The 22,398-nt window shown below is 38.1% G+C and overlaps 1 protein-coding gene across 7 annotated transcripts in view; it reads left to right on the top strand.

Moving 5' to 3' along the window:
- The window catches only part of LOC105033365 (uncharacterized), a 93,695-nt gene that overhangs the window by 19,069 nt on the left and 52,228 nt on the right, over positions 1–22,398 (top strand). For 6 of the 7 annotated variants that reach the window (XR_829976.4, XM_010908131.4, XM_010908132.4 and 3 more), the window contains exons 2-5: positions 17,788–17,918; positions 18,121–18,267; positions 18,353–18,585; positions 18,664–18,922. Coding sequence is in view for 6 of the 7 variants with exons in the window: in XM_010908131.4 (XP_010906433.1) it covers positions 18,265–18,267; positions 18,353–18,585; positions 18,664–18,922 (495 nt within the window). In the remaining variant the exon portion in view is untranslated. The remainder of the gene's footprint in view (positions 1–17,787; positions 17,919–18,120; positions 18,268–18,352; positions 18,586–18,663; positions 18,923–22,398) is intronic. The other variant, XM_073252969.1, reaches the window with a different exon arrangement.

Genomic DNA, 22,398 nt, shown 5'->3' with positions numbered 1-22,398 from the left:
CAGCCAAATCTGCTTCTTAGTCTAGAACTAAATTACAAGGAAATAAAGACTATGCCTCTCTGATTACTTTTTGCTATCTTTTTGTTTATTTCTTTCTTTATTTTGGAGGGATCTTTTAATAGTCATGACTATCCTTATTTTCTTTCACACAGGAGTCCAATTAGAAATCTGATTTGTGGCTGGTTAAATCAGTAGAAAAGGTTAAAGGTTGGCAGTGAGAGGGTGGTCTTGTATGAAGTTTTTGTGAAAGAAAAGTTGAAAAGTAAAATCTCTATGCTTTATTTGATCTAAGAGAGAGAACAGAAGAGAACAGACATAACAAAAATTGAATTTTGTTCCACTTGTTTGGATCTATAGGGAAGAAAAGGAGAAATTTTTTAGCTCAAAAAATGAAAATAAAAGTTTCATATAAGGCATCCCCCCCTCCCCCCTAGATTTTCTCTGCTGTTGGAGAGATTAGATAAGCATGTGAGAGAATTTTTTTCTGTTTATCCCGTCTTCTCTTCACATTTTACTTTGAAATGAGGGAATTTACTTTTCTACTCCCTTCTCTTCTCTTTGCTCCAAATCTCTCAATTCAAATGTAGTGTTAATGATGCATCACAAGCCTAGAACAAGTGAGAAGAGGATCACTATCCTCTCAACTAGGCCATGAACAAGAGGGTCTGTTTTCTCTAGTTCATGGACAAAATAGCAGGAAAAGCTTCGTGCCTCAACCCACCACCACTGAACTAACACTCTTGAATCCACAAGAGACTAATTTGAAGAAATTATCACTTGATTGAAAATAATAGACTGTGTATCCCTAGGATCACTGACTCGGAATTAGGCCTCGTGCCTACCGGCCGATGGTATGAGTCGATATGCCCTCTACTGGACCATATCGGGTTCGAACCAATATGAAAACAGGAGATGAACCGGAGAGGAAAAGAGAGGGGGGAGGGAGGGGAGGGAAGGAACGAATGGCCGGCAGAGACGCCTGTCCTGTTGTGGCCGCTGGAGGGTCACGGAGGTCGCGAGGGCCGCCGAGGCTTCTCAGGCTTCGTGATCCTCTGCAAGAGAAACTGAGAAGAGAGAGAGAGAGATAAAGAGAGGGGAAGGGAGGGGAGAGGAGGGAAGGGAAGGCGTTGGGGAGGCTGTCGGAGGGCCGCCGTTGGGTTTGAAACAAAGGTTCATTGGATTTTTTAAAAAACCCAACACAGTGTTTGTCGGCTTCATCGTGTGTTTTGGGCCGTCCGACGGCCATGGGGCCACTCGGCGGCCCTTCGACGGCCTTTCTGCTGCATTCCCCTCCCTTTCCCTCCCTCACTCTTCTCAGTCTTTTGTGGAGGATTGTGGAGATCCGAAGTCTCGACGGCCCTTTGACGGCCTCGATGGGCCACCACAGTCTTCCTCTCTCTTTCTTTCTCCTCTCTCTTCCTCTCTTTCTCTCTCACTTTATTTTTGCCGGCGTTTCGAATCCGACAACCGAACCACACTGGTTAGCTGCGGGTATGGTTTGGCATGCTCCAGACCGTCCGGTTCGGCATGCTCCAAACCGTCCGGTTCGGCGAACCATTATCCTGTTTACAGCTATGGGCTTCTTATTTATAGTATTGCACTCTTGTCGTTTTCAGTTTAGGACATTAGCTCTTTCTCCTATGTGACCTAAGCCTTGACTTTTAACCTACTTCAACCATCAGCATGGATAGACTCAAACTCACTACCCACAGAAACTAGACTTGATAAATAAATAAAAAATAGAGGCAACCGATGATATTACTTTAGGCTTTCTTTTCAAAACTGGACTATTACTGTGCTTAGATATCTGTCTTTAAGTCTGGCTTCATCTAGGTCTCCTTATTGGCATGACTTCTTGAACTCTTCAGCAACTTGTTCTACATCGCTTGGTCTTCTTCTTTCTCCAACTTGTCACTCTTTTGCTTGCTTTTCCCTTCCTTTCCTGCATTAATTGCTGTTGCCTCACAACAAAAAATATTAGCATGTCTGAAACAGATCTGAATTATTTCTGCTGCATAGTACTTAGGTAATGCAGTCAGCTGAGAGACATGTCAGATCAGACCAGATCTAATCTAATTCAACATCTTATCTCTTAAGTGCAGTCTTCAATCTTCTCAGTGCTGCATCAAAATTGACGTCAGAATAATAAGTCCTGAAGGTTCACATTGGCAATTCAATGTCAGGAATGGCAAGTCTAGATCAACTTCAAGTTGATGATGGATGTCAGATGTGAAAAAGATACAATAATATGATAATCTGTGATAATGTACTTGAATACTTCAATCAAATTGCTGATAGATGATTTACTAAGTTTGCTCTGACAATGTGGAGAGCAATGAATTTTGCTGTAAATTTCAAATTTCCTTCACCATCCATAGAGATGGAGGGTTCACGAAAGGCAGGTGAAGACCAGGTTGAGGATATGTAAATCCAGGATCTTTTGATTGATAGTGATTTTGGTATATAATTTCTATAAGTCCAATGAAGGAAGATTTCATTATCAGCCAGAATTGGAACTGACAAGATCCAAACAATAAAGCCATTAGCAAAACATCCAAAGGATCTAATGATGAAAGGAAAAATCAGTGCCTTTTTAGTGTTTTGGGTTAAGATCTAGAGGTATGTTTATATGTTCTTAGCCAATTTTCCATCCTTGTCATTGTATTTGTCCAATGGACAACTGCAAGCATTATTGTAGGCTGAGGTGCTCTAGAACCATCAATTGATGTTTCAATTGCTAGAGAGATGCCCGTTACTCTCCATATCCTGTTATTGGTAATTTAATAGTGCATATTGTGTCATCATTTAAGAGAACTCAAGGGCAAGACTCTGCAACAGAAGCAATTGGTGCATGTAAAAGACTGGTCGACAAAACCTATGAGAAGGCCATAGTTCAAGCGTGGAACTAGTAAGATCTTTGAAGATGTAGGCCATCACTTGCAGACTTCAAGACTCAGTCTATAAATTCTTCTTTTTAGTCTAATCTAGAACTAAATTAGAGAGAAATTAATACTATATCTGACACGTTAGTTATTGCTATTTGTTTTAATATTTCTTTCCTTTTGTAAAGAGATTTGACGAGATATGAAATTGTCATTAAGATTACCTTTATTTCCTTTTTATTCGATCGTGTTTGAGGTCTGATAATTGTTTCGTTCAGTCAATAGTCAGGAACAAGGGCTGGCTGTCACGGAGTGGTCTGTTATGGAATTTTTGTGAAGTTGATCAGTCTTCTTTACTTCATGTCTTTCTTTCTCTCATGTAATCTTCATTCCCCAAATTTCCACTGTCTTTTACCATCCTTTCTCTTCACTTCATTATTTGCTTCTGTCAGACAGCGAAAATGTCGAGCACTTCATATCTGAAACGGTTCTGAATTATCTTTTCTGTGATAGTTATTTGGGTCCAAGAAATATTAGATCAGACCAAATGCGATGTTATTCAGCCTTTCATCTGAATCTAATGTAATTCGGCCTTTCATCTCTCAGTTTTATCCTTTAATCTCCCAGGGCTACATCAAGCAGCCTATAAAATTGTAAAATACTTGTCACTTAATAGGTCATGAAAATGCTACAAGGGGCAACTGAATATTGATGCAAATATGTTGGACGTACCTGGATTTGACACTAGCATAATACTGGACATGTCATTTTGGGTTTGTGTCAAGCAAGCAAAGCATAATCATTGGATTTGTATCGGACAATGAGTTGGTAAAGAGGCTAGCTCACTGGCTCATGAGTTGAAGCATCGGATCAATTGGTTGACTGATAGGATATTTAAAATTTAGAGAACTATAAAGTAAAGCTACCTTGAATCATGAACAAGTTAGGATCAAAGAAACACCAGTATGGTAGACAGATTTTTCCTGAAGAGCATAGTAATAGATAGCATGCCACACATAGGCTCCTTGTACATTCTCGCATCTTTCTCTTTCCTTAATGATCCATAACTGACATATTTGATACCTAGTCTGCATGGCAATGGGCCTGTAATATGTCCTTCTCTTGAACTTGTGTTTCTATGCCGTCAACAACACTTACCACCATCCTTTTTCATCAGTTCCATGTTGACGATCTCTATTTTGTTGACAACATCATATTGTTGACTAGTTCCCAGAGGAGATATGGGTTATAAAACTTCACCCTCTTCCTTTCCCCATTGACTCCTCATGTCCTCGGGATCTTCACCTCAATTGGTCCCGTGTATGGTGAGAAGGTGCTCATTCTGTGAAAGGTGCTCATTCTGTGAGCAACAAAGTGCTTGAGGCCATGTTGTGTCATTGTCACCATATTTTTCCGTACCAAGCAACCCCATGCCTGGGCTCTCTACCTGCATCCATGATTTCCCTCTTTTTATTAGTTTATGGGGTAGACTTGAGTCATTGGTTCGGTCAAGATCCACTGGTTTCCTATGATTTTTACTGATTCAAGCATTTATTTAGTCAGACTATGGAATTGGACCAGACTGGCAAGTTGGTTCACCTTTTTTTCAATCATGTCAGCTGGTCTTGTCTAGGTCTGATAACCATGAACAGAACTATTTATAACTAAAGTATGTCTTCATCATAACTGCATGCTTGATCAACAAGGTCAAAACAAGACATTCATGCCCTTTCTAATCCAACCAGGACCCTACTAGGTTCGTTTGAAAGATCATGCCTAGGCAAAACCTAGAAAGTAAAGCACAATTATTCTGGCTCAACCTGTTGGATGTCGACATCACATGACGATAGATATGCATGCACAAATTTTAAAAATTTTAATCTACACAGAGATTGCAGCGGAATAGAAATTTCAGATCTGAATTCTCAACATCGTTCTAGGACAACTGTTGCCGCTGAAATTTGGATCACGGTCGAAAGAAGCTGGAGTGGTGATGCATCCTCCCGGCTAGAAAACTTGCACACAAGTCCTGATCGGAGTTGGCTTCGACGGGAATCCTCCAACGCTCAAGTCAGATCTTAGGGAAACAGAAGAGTGTAGACGATTATGATTGCGTATCTTGGGAGGTCCCTTGTAGATCTTTTTGTAGGATGAAATCGTGTAACCATCGAGAGAGATCATGGGGGCGATTCAGACGCAACGTGGCGAGACTCCCGATCGAAATTGAGGAAGTAGTTACGGCACCTACCTTTTCCATTCCAAAGCCAACTAGAAGTCGTAGGCAATTTTGAATTTTGAATTAAGCTATAGGTGGGTTCGGTCTTTCCTCTTTAATTGAGAGTTCGGTATAATTTGATGGAAGTGGGCGTTGAGGGAAGGAAATGGCTGAGTTGGATCTCATCTAGCAAGATAAGAGTCGGTACGTGCCTACGGTCGAAGTCAGAACTCAGCATGCTCAAGTACCCCGTCATCTATAGTCGTCTGTGTTGAAAGCCAATCGCTGTAAAGATAGAAGGAAATATGATGACTAAGCCAAGAAAGGTCGATCCTTGAATTCTGCTCAAGACTGTGGTCAGGGTTCAAGGATCATCATGTGCCGAAACTAGGATCGGACCATCTTGTCGGGCCCATCGGCCCATACCTAGTCGCTTGCCCATGTCTTCGACCCAGGGAGGAAATATCCCCCGAACAACAACCATTTAGCATAACTTTTAACTGTTAGACCAGGGCAACTTTATGTCAGAATGATTATAAGATTTAGATCAATAATTAGATCTAATCTAACTAGCATGCATAAAGAGATCACATCTTAACTAAATCAAGCATCATTATTAATTATAAGATTAAAAATCTATGAAGGAAATCTAAATTTCACATCTTTGCGCAGATACATCTTCATCGCGATCCGATGGTCCGTGGATGTCTTCGAGGTTCCGTCGTAGCCGCACATATCCGGTCTCTATAGGTATCCACCGAGACTGATCTGATCAAGAGATCTTGATCTCATCAGGATGCTAGCTTCCTTGCAAAGATTGCTCTTTGAATTATCGCATTGGTTTGATCTTTTGATCCTCTTTTCAAGAGGATCAAATAGATCTAAAAGAGGAGGATGAAATCAGATCACATCTGATTTTTTTTTCTTTTTCTCTTCTCAAAAAAAAGTATGAAGATCTATGGAAGAAGACAAGAGATCTAATCTCTTTCTTCTTTTCTTGTCCAACCCTTGGACTAAATCTAGGAAAGGTAGAGGAGATTTTTTATGTGTCCATCTCATAGACCAAGAAGGAGAAGAAAAATTAGATCAAATCTAATTTTAATATCCAACTCTTGGATATGTTTGGGAGAGAGGAAGAGGGAGATATGTCCAACCTTTGGACAAAGGAAAGAGAGGGAGAGTTACCTAACAACCAATCTTTGGTTGTAAGAAAGAAGGATGAAGAAGAGGGGCGTCCCATCTTTGATCTCACGCCAACCTATCTTCCAATGCCCAATTCTCTCTCTTCTCACACCAACCACCTTGGGGCGTCCCAAAATTATTGATCTCATCAATTAGGGAGGCATCCAAAACTAATCCTCTATTTAGACTTAGAGGTAGTTAGGGTTTGGTTGTTAGAGATAGAGATGGACTAGGTTTCTCCCTTATTGCCACCCCACCCTCTTTCCTATTATTTCTCCATGCCAAAACATCTCACGCCCACTCTCTTTTCAATGTGAAAACATAGATGTGAAAATCATATGGGGCGTGGACTTCTCATTGGACTTGGATCCTATCCTAGTCCAAGTCAAATAAAGGGATAAGATTAGGTCAAACCCAATCTAAATAGGTTTAGGTCAAGTATTTATTAAATCTAATCCTATTAGATTTATTAAATCCAGTTTGATCAAACTCAAACCAAATCTAATCAAATTAAATATGATTTAATTTGATTAGGATCTAATCTAAATTTAGGTTGGAGTCCAATTCAACTTGGATTTCATCATAGATCAAGTCCAATCCCATTAGACTAATGAAATCCAATCCAAGTCAAATTAAAAATATATCTAATCAAATTAAATCTGATTTAATTTGATTAGGATCCAATTTCATTATTTGATTAAATCAAATATATGTAACATTTATAATTTAGTCCTCCTACAACTTACTAACTCTTAGTAAGTCTTTATGCAATTTTTATATTTAAGTCCAATCATCGATCAAATTAATAATTGAGACCACTTGCGATTTGCGATTCAAAATCGCGATTCAACAATTTGATCAGTCAAGACCTCTTATATGTGTGATCCCATGGGTTCTATTCTTTCTGGTAAGTCAAAATCTTTTATATGTGTGATCCTATAGGTTTTATTCTGTCTGGTAGTGAGAAATATTGACGCATTGAAACTTCTTTCAATAGATTGAAACAATTCCAACTCATCAATCGAGAATTATTGATCATCAAAATAATTCTTGTTGGTTCTACAATCCATCAGTGACGTCTAGCAGCATGTAGTGGCAATCTAGCAGAATAGAAAGATGAAGCTCTAGGTGTAGTTACCGTATGATTCAGTTTTTCTATCGTGAGTCCCGACAAGACGAAGGTTATGAAAAACTCGTCAAACCCTATCGTCTGTTATATGTAATATTTATTCGACTTGAGTTCATTTAGAAAATCTGATGGAAATTTTTTTCCATCATTCAGACTGTCTTGATTAAGGTCTTTCGAACTCAATCTCATAAATCAAAGAGGACTGCTCCTTAACTACTAAAGTCGATAGATTCCATCTAGATGCACATCCTTTTTCTACAATGAACCTACTGTAATCAACATACACCTCAAGGCTTCATATGGTTAGAAGATCACATTATGGTACAATCAAATTACAGCAATCTTATTGTGAATAGTTGAGGCACCACAGATCTAAAAACTGATCACACCACTACAGTATCGAGAATGTCACTGACGAGTGAGTAGACATCCAAATGACTTTTCGTATTGGTCACGCTCGGTATTGTTGTTCTCTAACAACCACATGCACTTTCGCTCTAATATCCTCACACTGTAGACTTGAGCTCGTCTATCCTAAGGGAAGCGATCCGTGCATCAATCTTACCAGATCAATCACCGTCTACGTGATGATCCTTCGATCGGGAGCAATTTGAGAATTAACCATCAATGACACATACCTCAAATTCTCAACAAGAATGTGTCATCATTTTATTAATTCTCTGGACGATTCATAGACACATACACTACATGCATGGAATTAACTGTCTTAATTAATTTGATCAAATACAAAATTATGTTCTAAAAAGAATTAATGTGTCGGCTTGATTAGTTTCTAGGACATATATCTAACAATCTCCCATTTGCACTAAAGCCAATCTATTATAAATCTAAGTCATTTTCTCAAGATGTGCTTTAGTCTTGGCTGATTAAGTTGTTTAGTCAGTGGGCCCACCACGTTTTCGTAGGGTTTACTCTGATCCTCGAAGTCTTCTCGAAATAGTCGCGAATCATCGCTCTTATGTGTTAAGAATTCTGGTGAGACCTTGGCTCCTTAGCTAGAGCTATGGCACCTATGTTGTCACAGTACAGTATTGTGTCATCTCATGATATTACACCTAGTTCTGCAATAAATCAGAATGCTTTCTTAGCTACCTTATAAGCAACGATATACTGGGCTTCTAAAATCTGCAATAATCGATTGTTTGAAACTCTTTCAATTTACCGAATCTCATTGCTTAAGGAAACACAACCTGATGTAGACTCTTTACCATCAGCTTCAGACTAAGTCTGAATCTGTGAATCCTTGTATCCTCTAATTTTTCTTCTCCTTCCAAAGACCATGAACATATCCTAAATGCTTCTCAAGTATTTAGGAATATTTTTCACAGCTATCTAGTGCTCTCAGCCTGGATTCAACCGATATTTGCTCATGACACTCATAGCAAGGACTATATCGGATCATGTACATAGTATGGCATACATGAGGCTCCCTTTAGCCAAAGCAATGGATCTAGCTCATAAGCTATATCTCCTCAAATGTGTTGAAATACATCTTCTTGGAGAGATCGGTCTCATGCCTAAAGGATAGAAATCCTTCTAGGAGTTATCCATGCTGAATCTTTTCAGCACCTCCTCTATGCATATTTGTGTGAAAGATTTAGCATCCCTTTATGTCTATCCTATAGACCTAGATGTATCTCATAAATCTTTATTGGATGCTTCTCGAGGTCTTTCATGGAGAATTTGTTTAGACAATCAAATTTTAAACCTATGTCAGTATTAGAACAACTTTTCTAATTAGAAGGATGTCATCCACGTACAATACTAGGATTGTGACAATACTCCCACTGACCTTTATAAACACATGTTTCCCTCAAGGACCATTTGATCATATTAAATGATTTGATCATATCAAATTCATGTTCCTTATCTTTTTCGAGGAACATTTCCTCGATGTCCTTTGTCAAAATACCTAAGTATCTTTCAATAGAATAGGAGATTATGAAATGGAGGGACTATATGTACTGGCTTAATATGAATAGCTTCTATAACTCATTGCTCTTAAGAGATTTTCTCTTTAAGCTCAGTTTTTCTCTCACTGTTTTCATCTTGGACAAACTAATTTCCAAGAGCATAGTATGTAGGTCACAATCACATCGTAATCCTCTGGGAAGAAATTAGTATTTCTAAAATTCTTTTAGGATACTAGAAAAACAAGTCTCATAGATCTAACCTCTAACTTGATCCATATGTCAACACTTGACATGGGCCGAACATCCTAAATATGCTACATCTCATACGATGTGATAGGAAAGACTTAGAGGAAACTCTTATTTATTAAGTAAAGCTTATTCTTAAAAAAAATAAGGGAAGATCAGTGATGCTCATCATAGAGTCCTATTCCTGCTCTCGAAATCCCGTCAAGTTGAGGTGCACCAAGAAGAGTCTATTGTGAGACTGCTATTTTCTTGAGATAGGTTAGAAACTCCCACTAAGGCATATACCTCTTTGATCTCATCGAAGAATCTCAAGGGTTTTTCAATTTATTTCTTTACTTCATATATGAATTTTTTAAATTTTTTAAGATTTCAGATTTGTGTCTCACACATATACTCATATTGTGAACAATCACCAATATAAGTAATGAAGTACAGAGAATCACCTTTGCCTAGCTCATCAAATGGGCTGCATACATTAGAATATACTAGGGCAAGTATATTAGTGGTCCTCACCCCATGTCCCATAATGGGTGGTTTGACCATCCTTCCTTGAAAGCAGAATCCATAAATCGAAAACGACTCGAGAGTCGATGAGCCTAGGACCTCATACTTTTTCAATTTATTTATTTTGTTTTCTCCAATATGATCAAATATGAGGTACCACATATACTTCAGTGTTATCTTATCTATGGTCATCTATGGAATTTTTAGATCCTATGGCACTCACTATCTGCTCAGATACTAATATCGAGCAGATTCAACATACCTTTTGAAGATATGTCCCTTATCCTTTTCTCTAGATTCTCTAGGTATACAAGAATCCTTCCCCTTGAACTTTTTAAGATCCCATCGGTAGTCTCCAACTCAACCAAGGTGCCATCAATTTTATTCATATGGTAGTTTACTATAAACTTCTATATAAATTGGTAAGGGATTGCAGGATCAAATTCATTGGCAATTCCTTATGCTTGGACATACTCATCTTCTCAAGCTCATCCAAGTTCTTAATCATTGTCAAACAATGACTATGAACTGATTGCTCTTTGGTCAATGTCAGATGGTTTGGTGACATAAGGATATCCTGGTTAGCTCAGCTTCTCGGAACTTAAAACCATTTTAGGTTCCTGAGCCAGTCTTTATAACTTGATCGGTTAGTCAATTGGTTCTAAGTCTGTGAGCTAGAGGATCTGCACCAATTTTTATTCTTTAGAGAGTAGAGATTTTAGTTAGATGTTCGTACTTAATTTTAAATTTATTTTAGGGACTTTTAAAGCAAATATGCTCGCACTATTTTCTTGAATTCCTTACACTCCTAGGGTAGAGAGATGAAAATCCTTCACGACAAAGATTTTTAGTAGGTACTGCGGTCCCACCGATTGATACACTACCTCACCTGACAGTTATTGGAGATGTGTCAACCAATGAGTGGACAATTCTTGTTCAATGCTTCTTCAAGCATGTTGCAGCGATTTTCGATCTCTAAATTATAAAAGCCTCATTTGACAGTTATTGGTCTTATTCCTTAGATAAGTCAGATCCACCACTCACCAGCAGGTGTAAAATCGTCATTGGGTCTCTCACCTGATAGTTATTGGACCCAACCCTATCTTTATCCTGGAGCATCTCATACTATAGAGTGGTTGCGTCTTCCTTGATGTAACTGAACCTTTGTGACCAGCTGAGAATAATCAACATCCGAAAGGGCTACACATCTACAACGGTGGAAGACTGCTCGACTTAATATCTAATTGAGGAGTTTTATTTTAGGCCTCTTTAATTTTAATTGTTTATTTATATCCAATATAAATCCATAATTAACATGGATCACCTAGAGATCTTAATTTGGTTTACTAAGATCGAATCAAGGTGCAACTGCAATGTGTGGTGAACTTAAACCTAAGCACCCAATAAGAAATTTAATCGACCAAATTGGTTAGTAAGTTCGAGATTGGTGGGAGGCTCTCCATGCATAAGCAACGATTTTAATTAAATAACCACCGTTCTATTCTTTGTCTTAGACACCAATCGATCAATCAGTTCAAATTGGTTCAATCCAAAGAATGCTGTATCGGGCTGAATCGTCTGGTATGGGGCATGCCGAACCATACCGACGGAGAACTGAGATGGTTTCAGTGTGGAAAACGGCACATGCCGGTGCCGGAGAAGAAAAGAGAGAAAGGAAAAGAGAGGAAGAGAAAGAAAGGAAGAAAAAGAGAGGGGGGGTCTGTTAAAGGGCCTTCGGTGGGCCGTCGTGGCTGTTGGGCGGCATAAACACCTCCTGCGGCTCTGCGGCGTGAAACAAGGACGATCCGCCCCTATTTCTCTTATTTTTTTAAAAAAATCCTTTTTTAAATGAAGTCGGCATAGAGTTCGTCGGCTTCACTTAAGTGATGCTGGCAAATCAGTGCTGGCTTCATTTAAAAAAAAGATTTTTTAAAAAAATATGGAAAACAGGGGCGGATCGCCTTTGTTTCACGTCGCGGAGCCGCAGGGGGCGTAAACACCGCCCGTGGGCCATAACGGCCTGCCGGAGGCCCTTCGACGGCCCCTCCGGCGGATCCTTCCTCCCTCTCTCTCTATTTCTCTCTTTTTCTCTTTTTCTTCTTCGGTTTGGCTCCATTTTTCTTTGTTGGTTCGCCTTGGTTCGGAACGGAATAGGGGTGTGCCAAACCATACCACCGACCGGCTGATACGGCCATCGGTATCGGTTCTGCAAACTTTGGTTCAGCCCAATTGGTTTATATCACCACAGACTGTAAATTGCCAACCAAATTATCATGCATTCATGATACAACCCTACTCCAATGGTTTGTAGTGATTTAAGGTGATCACTACATGTATCCATAAAAGATGCGTTTATGTCACCACAGACTGTAAATTGCCAACCAAATTATCATGCATTCATGATACAACCCTACTCTAATGGTTTGTAGTGATTTAAGGTGATCACTATATGTATCCATAAAAGATGCGCACAACTATCTCATTGTCCTTATGATTATCTCATAATTCTTATGATTATCATAAAATCCATTATATTCATGCTAAAATTTTTTATGGTGTTTCATCAATCTCTTTTCATCCTAGGACAACCTTATAACATAACGACACTCGTTATGCCAGGACAATCTTATGTCAGGATGAACTTAGATTGACTCAGCTAATTTTATCTTATGTTCAATTAAATTACTCTAATTTGAATATATCTATACCATCATTGATTACATCAAGACAGGTCTCTATCGATGAACATCATCTTATGCATGAACATATAATAAAGACAAATTTAGATCTAATAAAATTCATATCTCATGAAAATTAGATTCAAAATTTTAGATGCATGAACATTAAGATGAAATTGAGATCTAAAAATTTTTGATTAATCAAGACATCATATGATTTTCAATAATCATTAATTTCAGATTAACAATCATAAGTAATTAAATTTTTAGGTCTGAAAATAATTTTTAGATCTCAAAAGCAATCGCATGAACATAAATCAATCTGAATTTCAGATCTGAAAATGATTTTCAGATCTTGAAATCCATCACATGAATTTTAGCCATTCAAATTTTAAATCTGAAAACAGATTTTTAGATCATGAATTCCATCTCCTCGATCATGAGTATTCTTAATTTCAGATCTGAAAATCAGATTTTTAGATCTGAAATCATCTTCATGATCAAATAAAATTCAGATTTTTAGATTTGAAAACAATTTTCAGATTAGAAATCTTGATCTCAACCTTGCATTGATGAGATGGCTTTGATATTATGTTGGATGTTGACATCACATGACGACAGATATGCATGTAGAAATTTCAAAAATTTTAATCTACACAGAGATTGCAGCGGAATAGAAATTTCAGTTATGAATTCTCAACATCGTTAACCATTCAGCATAACTTTTAACCAAGATTTACTGAACCGGTACCGTCGGTCGTTTCAGCCGGCCGGCGGTACGGTTGGGTATGGTTTCATACCGTACCGAACGGACGATCCAAACTGAAAGAAAAAAAGAGAGAAATTAAGAGAAATAGAGAGAGAGAGGAAGAAAAAAAAGAGGGAGGGGAAGGAGCCGGCGGGGTCGTCGGATGGCCTCTGACTGGCCGCCGTGGCCGTCGGAGGGCGTCGTCTACGCGCGCGGCGCCGCAGGCGTGAAACAGGGGTATCGCCCCTGTTTCGCAAATTTTTTAAAAACATGGTTTTAAGTGAAGTCGGCAAACGATTTGCCGGCTTCACGATTTTTATTTTTTTTTAAAAAAATTCTTAAGTCGGCAACTCGTTTGCCAACTTCACGATTTTTGTTTTTTTAAAAAAAAATTCTTAAGTCGGCAATCCAGTTGCCGACTTCATAAGTTTAAAATAAAAAAAAATCGAAACAGATGTCGTTTGTTTCGAAAAAGAAGGGGGCGGAGCCACGGAGGGGCTCTGCCCGCTCGACCGTCCTCAGGCCGTCGGCGTCGGCTCGTCGACCATCGGGAGCCTCACAACGGAGGCATCGTCTGTCCGGTAGGTTCCTCGCGCCCCCTCCGAGCGCTCTCTTTTTTGCTCTCTTGAAAGCCCTATCGGGCGATACGGGGCTCGGAAGCCCTCCGACGGCCGCAGCTGGCCACCACCGGCCTCCGGCGACTCCCATCTCCCTCCCTTCCCTCCCCTCTCTCTCTCTTTCTCACTTTCCATTCTTTATTCTTCGGTACCGCTGGTGTATCGATTTTATCAGTCGAATCGTGCCGGTTCCCCATCGGTCCGGTACGAGATGAGGTGTACCGGCCGGTTCGGCACGGTATGGCAAACCTTGCTTTTAACCATTATACCAGGGCAACTTTATATTAGAACGATTCTAAGATTCAGATTAATAATTAGATCTAATCTAATTAGCATGTATAAAGAGATCACATTTCAAATAAATTAGGCATCATCATTAATTACAAGATTAAATATCTATGAAGGGAATTTGAATTTCATACCTTTGTGCGGGTAGATCTTCACCGCGATTCGATGGTCCGTGGATGTCTTCAAGGTCCAGTCGTAGCTGCATAAGTTTCGGCCTCTACAGGTATCCATTGAGACTGATCTGATTACTAGATCTTGATCTCATCGGGATGCTAGTTCTTTTGCAGAGATCGCTCTCTGATTGTCGAGTCGATTTAATCTTTTGATCCTCTTCTTAAGAAAATCAAATAGATCTAAAAGAGGAGGATGAAATCAGATCACATCTGATTTTTTTCTCTTCTCAAAAAAAAAATATGAAGATCTATGGAAGAAGACGAGATCTAATCTCTTTCTTCTTTTCTTGTCCAACCCTTGGATTAAATCTAGGAAAGGTAGAGGAGAATTTTTATGTGTCCATCTCATGGACCAAGAAGGAGAAGAAAAATTAGATCAAATCTAATTTTAATATCCAACTCTTGAACATGTTTGGGAGAGAGGAAGAGGGAGATATGTCCAACCTTTGGACAAAGGAAAGAGAGGGAGAGTTACCTAACAACCAACCTTTGGTTGTAAGAAAGAAGGATGAAGAAGAGGGGTGTCCCATCCTTGATCTCACGCCAACCTATCTTCCAACGCCCAATTCTCTCTCTTTTCTCACGCCAACCACTTTGGGGCATCCCAAAACTATTGATCTCATCAATTAGGGAGGCATCCAAAACTAATCCTCTATTTAAACTTAGAGGTAGTTAGGGTTTGGTTGTTAGAGATAGAGATGGACTAGGTTTCTCCCTTATTGCCGCCCCACCCTCTTTCCTAATATTTCTCCACGCCAAAACATCCCACGCCCACTCTCTTTTCAATTTGAAAACATAGATGTGAAAATCATATGGGGCATGGACTTCTCATTAGACTTGGATCCTATCCTAGTCCAAGCCAAATAAAGGGATAAGATTAGGTCAAACCCAAGCTAAATAGGTTTAGGTCGAGTATTTATTAAATCTAATCTTATTAGATTTATTAAACCTAGTTTGATCAAACTCAAACCAAATTTAATCCAATTAAATCTGATTTAATTTGATTAGGATCCAATCTAAATTTAGATTGGAGTCCAATTCAGCTTGGGTTTTATCATAGATCAAGTCCAATCCTATTAGACTAATGAAACCCAATTCAGGTCAAATTAAAAATATATCTAATCAAATTAAATTTGATTTAATTTGACTAAGACCCAATCTCATTATTTGATCAAATCAAATAATATGGAACAATTGTAATTTAGTCCTCCTATGACTTACTAACTTTTAGCATGCCCTTATATAACTTCTGCATTTAAGTTCAAACATCAATCAAATTGATAATTGAGACCACTTGCGATTTGTGATCCAAAATCATGATTTAACAATCCGATTAGTCAAGATCTTTTTTTTGTGTGACTTCATAGATTCTATTCTGTCTGATAGTGAGAAATATTTTGATTTCCGTCAAAATATCATTGAAACTCTTTTCAATGGATTGAAATTCCAACTCACCAATCGAGAATTATTGTCTATCAAAATAATTTTTGTTGGTCCTACAATCCATCAGTGATGCCTAGCAGCATGCAGTTGCAACCCAGCAGAACAGAAAGATGAATCTCTACATGTAGTTATTGTGTGATTTAGTTTTTCTATCGTGAGTTCCGTGAGTTCCGACAAAATGGAGGTTATCGAAAACTCATCAAATCCTATCGTCTGTCATATGTAAGATTTATTCGACTTGAGTTCATTTGTGAAACCTGATGAAAACTTTTTTCCATCATTCACACTGTCCTAATTAAGGTCTTTTGAACTCGATCTCATAAATCAAATAGGATTACTCCTTAACTACTAAGATTTCGATAGATCCCATCTAGGTGCATATCCTATTCTTACAATGAACCTACTGCAGCCAACATACACCTCAAGGCTCCGTATGGTTAGGAGACCGAGTTATGGTGCAGTCAAACTGCAGCAACCTCATTATGAACAGTCGAGGCACCGCAAGTCTAAGAATTAGTCATACCACTACAGCATCAAGAATGTCACTGACGAGTGAGTAGACATCCAAGGACTTCTCGTGTTGGTCACGCTTGGTACCGTTGTTCTCTAACAACCATCTGTACTCTCACTCCAGTGTCTCCATACTGTAGACTCGAAACTCGTCTACTTTAAGGGAAGCGATCCGTGCACTAATCTTATTGGATCAATCATTGTCCCCGTGATGATCTTTCGATCAGGAGCAATTTGAAAATTAACCATCAGTGACACATGCCTCAAATTCTCAACTCTTGAGAATATATGTCATCATCTTATTAATTTTCTGAATGATTCATGGACACATACACTACATGAATGGAATTAACCATCCTAATTAATTTGATCAAGTATAAAATTATGTCCTAAAAAGAATTAATGTGTCGGCCTGATTGGCTTCTAGGGTATATATCTAACACAACCTAGCCCCTCCTACTTATTCATTCAACTTTTTATGTTAGGTTCTCAACAACCATATAGCTTCACATGAGAACCCATGCAAGTGCATGAATAGTCCCACATCGATTATGCATGTGGGGTCAAGGAACCCAACTAATACCTTTCAGCTAATATTTTTGGGTGAGGTCCAAGATTGTTACAAATGGTATTAAAGTGGATCCAGCCATGGCCTATGTGGACCAAGGAACACCGTAGTATTGATCCATTTGGTATTGGCCATGGGCTGATCACGATGTTTTTTATTAGATTTGAATCCTTAGCTGAGTAAAGATGCGGGATGGGGGGGTGGGGTGAGGTTATTTAAGGACTTGTGAGAGTATATATTTAGTTCCGTATTGATTATGCACTATAGAGATTTTGAATACTTATATTGCATTAAGAAATGAAAATAATACCTTTTGGCTAGTTTTTTTGGGTCTGATCTTAGATCGTTGAACTTCATTAGTTAAACATATAATCATCCATAATATAGTTTTTATCTATTGCATTTCTATTCTTTGTGTCACATCTTCCTCTTGACTTCTTAAGTTGTTGGTAATCTATGTTCTAGTATACATTATTAAATTTGAGGCTATCCGTCCACAAAAATGTGATTATTTATTAGTAATTGGTTTTGATACACTCAACTTGGATACAAGTTTGTTTGGATGAGTATTTTGCCTATGCTCATTATTAGCATTATCCTTTGCATACATTGTTCTGCAAAATTATTATCATTACTGGTATAATACGTCAGCCCTGCCCTAATTATGCAGTACAAGGCATCTATAAAACCTATACTGGAGAATTTTGAGAAGAGCATCATAGAAGTTGATGGATTGCCTACAGAAAAGAGGATGAGAAGCTGGGTGACATAATTATTTATCCTTGGTCCCAGAAGAATGTGGTACGAAGATGAACTGTATGACTTTCTGAAATTGAGGCTGCCTGTTAACTAAAACATGATTGTTTTCTAATACTTGGTTCTGATAGACTAAAACTTAGACCCTTTTTTTATGGGTGTCTATTCTCTGCTTATTATTAGCATTATATTTTAGTATACAGTTCCCCAAAAATATTCTTATTACTTGTATGACGCATTCTTCCAGCCCTGGTCATGTATATAATGCATCTACGAAGCCTGCTGATGAATTTCAAGAAGAGCGTCATGGATGTTGATGGAATTCCTATAAAACAGAGGATGAGAAGCTGGATGATGTAATTGTTCCTCCTTGGTCGCAGAAAAAAAAAACATGGTATGAAGACGAACTGCTAACTGGTTGTTTTCTGATGCAAGTTTTCATCATTATCTTAATCGTATTGCCAATGACATGCTTGCAGAATGGATATTCATTTAAAAATTTAAAGTGGTCACCACTTCCACTAAGGGTGACTCTTGTCCTCTTTGTTACAATATTTGGTGTATATATCTGCTATATCTGTATGAAGCAGATAACCGTAGAAAGAACGACACTATTTGCAACTGAAAAGGCAGAAAGTCATTGTGAAATTCATGACTTTTCACCTGAGGAGATCCTTTTTGTGCATTTTCCACAACCAAAAACTTATAGCAGGTACTGATTTCCATCATTTCAGTGCTTTATATTATCTTTATGTTTGCATTTTCTAATCGATGCTGCTGGTCTGAACAGGGGAGAATGCTTTTGCACTCCTGTCCGGTTCTTTGTTATTTTATCTATGCAAAGATCTGGGAGTGGATGGTTTGAAACTTTGCTAAATAGCCATCCCAACATCAGTTCAAATGGGGAGATCTTTTCTGTCAGGCAAAGAAGAGATAATGTCTCCTCTATCTTGAGGACATTAGATACTGTTTATGCCTTAGACTGGTTTAGTAGTGCGGCAAAAAATGAATGTGTGGCTGCAGTTGGATTTAAATGGATGCTGAATCAGGTCTGAATCTTATTCTTCACTTATCTTCCCTTTTTCATGGTTTTTAGAGTATTACATTTTTAATTGTATTTAACAAATGTCACATGATATGCCAGGAAACAGATTTGATTAATTGTTTTTTGTAGGTATTGATGTTTGTTGTTAAATGATCTCAGTAACAATTTAGTCAAATCCTCTCCTATCATTTGAATCAGATATCCTTCTTTTTACAAGAGTATGATGTAGGAAGGATGCTAGGTCACATCCAAAACATTTTCGCTATTAGTGATTCATTTTCTTTTCTATATTAAAAATGCATTTGGCCAACATAATTAGAGACCCTTGCCTGAAGGTATGCTAAACATGACTCTGATATGAACTTTAATGCATGTCCAGACCTTTTACATGGAGGTGTAGTGCAGTTTTATTTCTGTCAGGTAATTTGTTGAAGACTTCCCCTATAATTTTTTTCAGAAAATAATCTTTTCCAGCAATTGTCACATGCTGAACTCTGAACCTACTTGAATCTCGGGGTGTGACCAAAGCTGATATAAATATTTAGCATTCTGAAAGAAACCATTATCATCTGAAGAGAACAACAGAGAATGAACTACGATCGATAACTTAAAAAAAAAATTTCTACTTACAAACCAAAATAATATATTTGATATGAAGTAGTATACCCTAAAAGATACAAGCAACTAAACGCAAACTGAGACAGTGCCAAATGTCACTTCAATAATCGCTAAATCCAAGCACAACTTCAAAATGTCAAGAGCATCTCTTTAAATGGATCTACTAGGTCTCTCACTAATCACTTTGTGTAAAAGATGATACGATCCACAGAAAGCAGCAAGTAAACTTCGACCGTGTTCAAGGAGTTCAAGCATCCATTACAAAACAAATGACTTTAAAACAAAATGCATGATCCAGTTTTCATTGGAAAGCTTGATGGAAATTGACTGAAATTATTTTACAGAGAAATCTCAAAAGCAAAGTTTTCAATAAGATATATGATGCTGAAAAGGGTTCAATTAATTCACAAAATCATAAGTTGAATACTTCATCCAGAGAAACGGCCAAAGAACAGTTTGTATTTCAAAATTCTTGTATTTCATGTAATTTCATAGTACCTTACAAAGTTTCACTTATACCTCAAGGCCACAAAAATTCTTGCGACTCACGAGGCCACATAAAATACCTACCACTTCACTGGATGAGGCCACATTAAATGATTGAGGTCATCATATATCGCTTGGCCAAAGGTCACATATCCTTATTGATACTTTGAATAAAGCTGCATATACCACCTCACAAGAGGTCTGAAGAAATCCTTATTGATAATTCGAATGAGCTGAATATCCAAGTTTTACATGTTTAGTATATTGTCAATTGCGAAACTTCACAAATGCCTTATAGAACATTTTATGCTCCAATGCAAGGTTAGCTGAACCGGTATCGGGACCCATACCAGTCAGCAATTGGTTCGGTATGGTATTGATTCAGTACCGTACCAACATGGGAAGGCTAGATGTGCTGGTTCCAAACCGGCATGCCAATTTTTTTTATAATTTTTTTATTTTTTTTTGTTTTTAAGATATTTAATCAATTTTTTAGGATTTCTTGAATGATTTTAAGCTCAAATTGATGTTTGTTGATATTATTTGATGTTTGTATCACTTCAATGCACCTTAATTGTATGTGATGCAGATTTGAATTTGATGTGATGTTATATCAAAGAGGGATAGCATTACATGTTACAAGAAGTAGCCTAAAGACAACCTTATAAGGATTAGGTATTATTGAATCCTAAAATGCTCAAATCAATAAAAGAATGCAAAAAATAAAGGGATACAGTCAATTATATATATTTAATCAATACATTCCGAGATTTAGAATCTCATCAAGCACCATGTCGCTCGTAAATATCCGGATCATTTGCATAATCAGGAGGAACATCAATCCATCCCTCTAAGCAGCATTGTAGTCTTCTACGCTCATCCCATAAGGTATGTGTGCTGGATTGTAACTGGTCTTAGATCTCTCATTGAAGCTCTAGCTCTGAGATGTGTCCTCAAGCTGGTAGTATGGTTGTGGAGGGATCGATAATCTGATCCGTAAGATGCTTTAGACTGCATAGAATAGTAGCCATTGAAAGATGATGCCTCGGACGCACCAATATGCATATCCATATGGATCATAAGCTGCTTGTGGCTGCAGATAAGAGGATCTGGAATACGAGGATGAACCTGATATGTTCATGGATCCTACTCGTGCAAGATCATCAGTAGTTGCATTGTATCCTAAACGACCTTAAGGAGCCCGTCATTTGTGTGCAATGATATCCTCAAGGATTCTACTAGCTTGTGCACTATGGCTCTTATTTTGTGTGGCATGTGTAAATTGGGACTCACCGATGAATTGAAGACCATCTTGCTGCTACGTCTCATAAATGGTGGTCTCCTATTTGCTCCCTTCCTGACTACCAGATCTATAACCATCAGAACTGTCATCATCGCTCTGCTTGACCTCTGAATCTATGCAAATTGACCGCTTTACCCTCTCCATTGAGGTTGCAACTGCCTTCCCTTTTCCTTTATCTCTACATTGAGCAACTGTTTGCCCTCTCGTTCTACCCTGCTTTGGTTGCCTATGTTGTGAGGATGGATGTTATGGTTGATCAATTGGAAGCCTGCATGGAATGTTGCTGGTTACCCATTGCTCAGTATCCTCTCCAGTCTCCCTAGCTATGAAATGGGCTAATCATGGAGGCAATCTTGGCTCACCAAATTTCGGCTCTTGCTATTGGCCTACAAGCCATCCGATCATCGAATCTTCATCAGCATCAAAAAGTCATCTGTAGTTGGATCCGAGTACTTCAGCTTAACTTTCTTCTGAATGCATTTGAGTCTCAATCTCAAATTCTAGTGAATATATACAAGATCGTTGAGATATTTCTATGTCAGATAGTTCTTGTACTTGTGATGGATAAGGGCGATGGTTGATCAATTGCACTCGCAGCCACTCGAGGAGATTGACTAGAAGAGGATCTAAATGGCAACTTGAGGATCTAGAAATAGTCCATATAATCCATGTGTGGTTTTAGATGAATCTAGTAATAGTCTATTCTGACTCTATTGCCTTCTACACTCAACGAAGTCTTTTAATATTTATCAACATGAGATCAATACAATGTGTAGCACATGGGATGCAGAAAATATACTATTGCCACTCCATCAGGATCTCTCTTATGACCTTATACTATGGTTTATTGTCGGTGATAAACTGCATGATATTTTGCTTTTCTATCTGATCGATTGCCTCTATAAATCTAAGGATGTATACGGTATCGTGCATCTGATCTGGATATAAATGAACTTCTGAAAAAATATTTTCTATCACAATATGTCAAGAAGTTAATGATACTTCATTTGGTAGGACTAGTCCAACAATTACACATTACCGTCCGTCTATATATATGAATGGAGATCCAAAAA

The sequence above is a fragment of the Elaeis guineensis genome, chromosome 1, assembly GCF_000442705.2.
Source record: "Elaeis guineensis isolate ETL-2024a chromosome 1, EG11, whole genome shotgun sequence".
Lineage (NCBI taxonomy): Eukaryota > Viridiplantae > Streptophyta > Magnoliopsida > Arecales > Arecaceae > Elaeis > Elaeis guineensis.
This window is presented reverse-complemented; position numbering and strand designations above follow the sequence as displayed.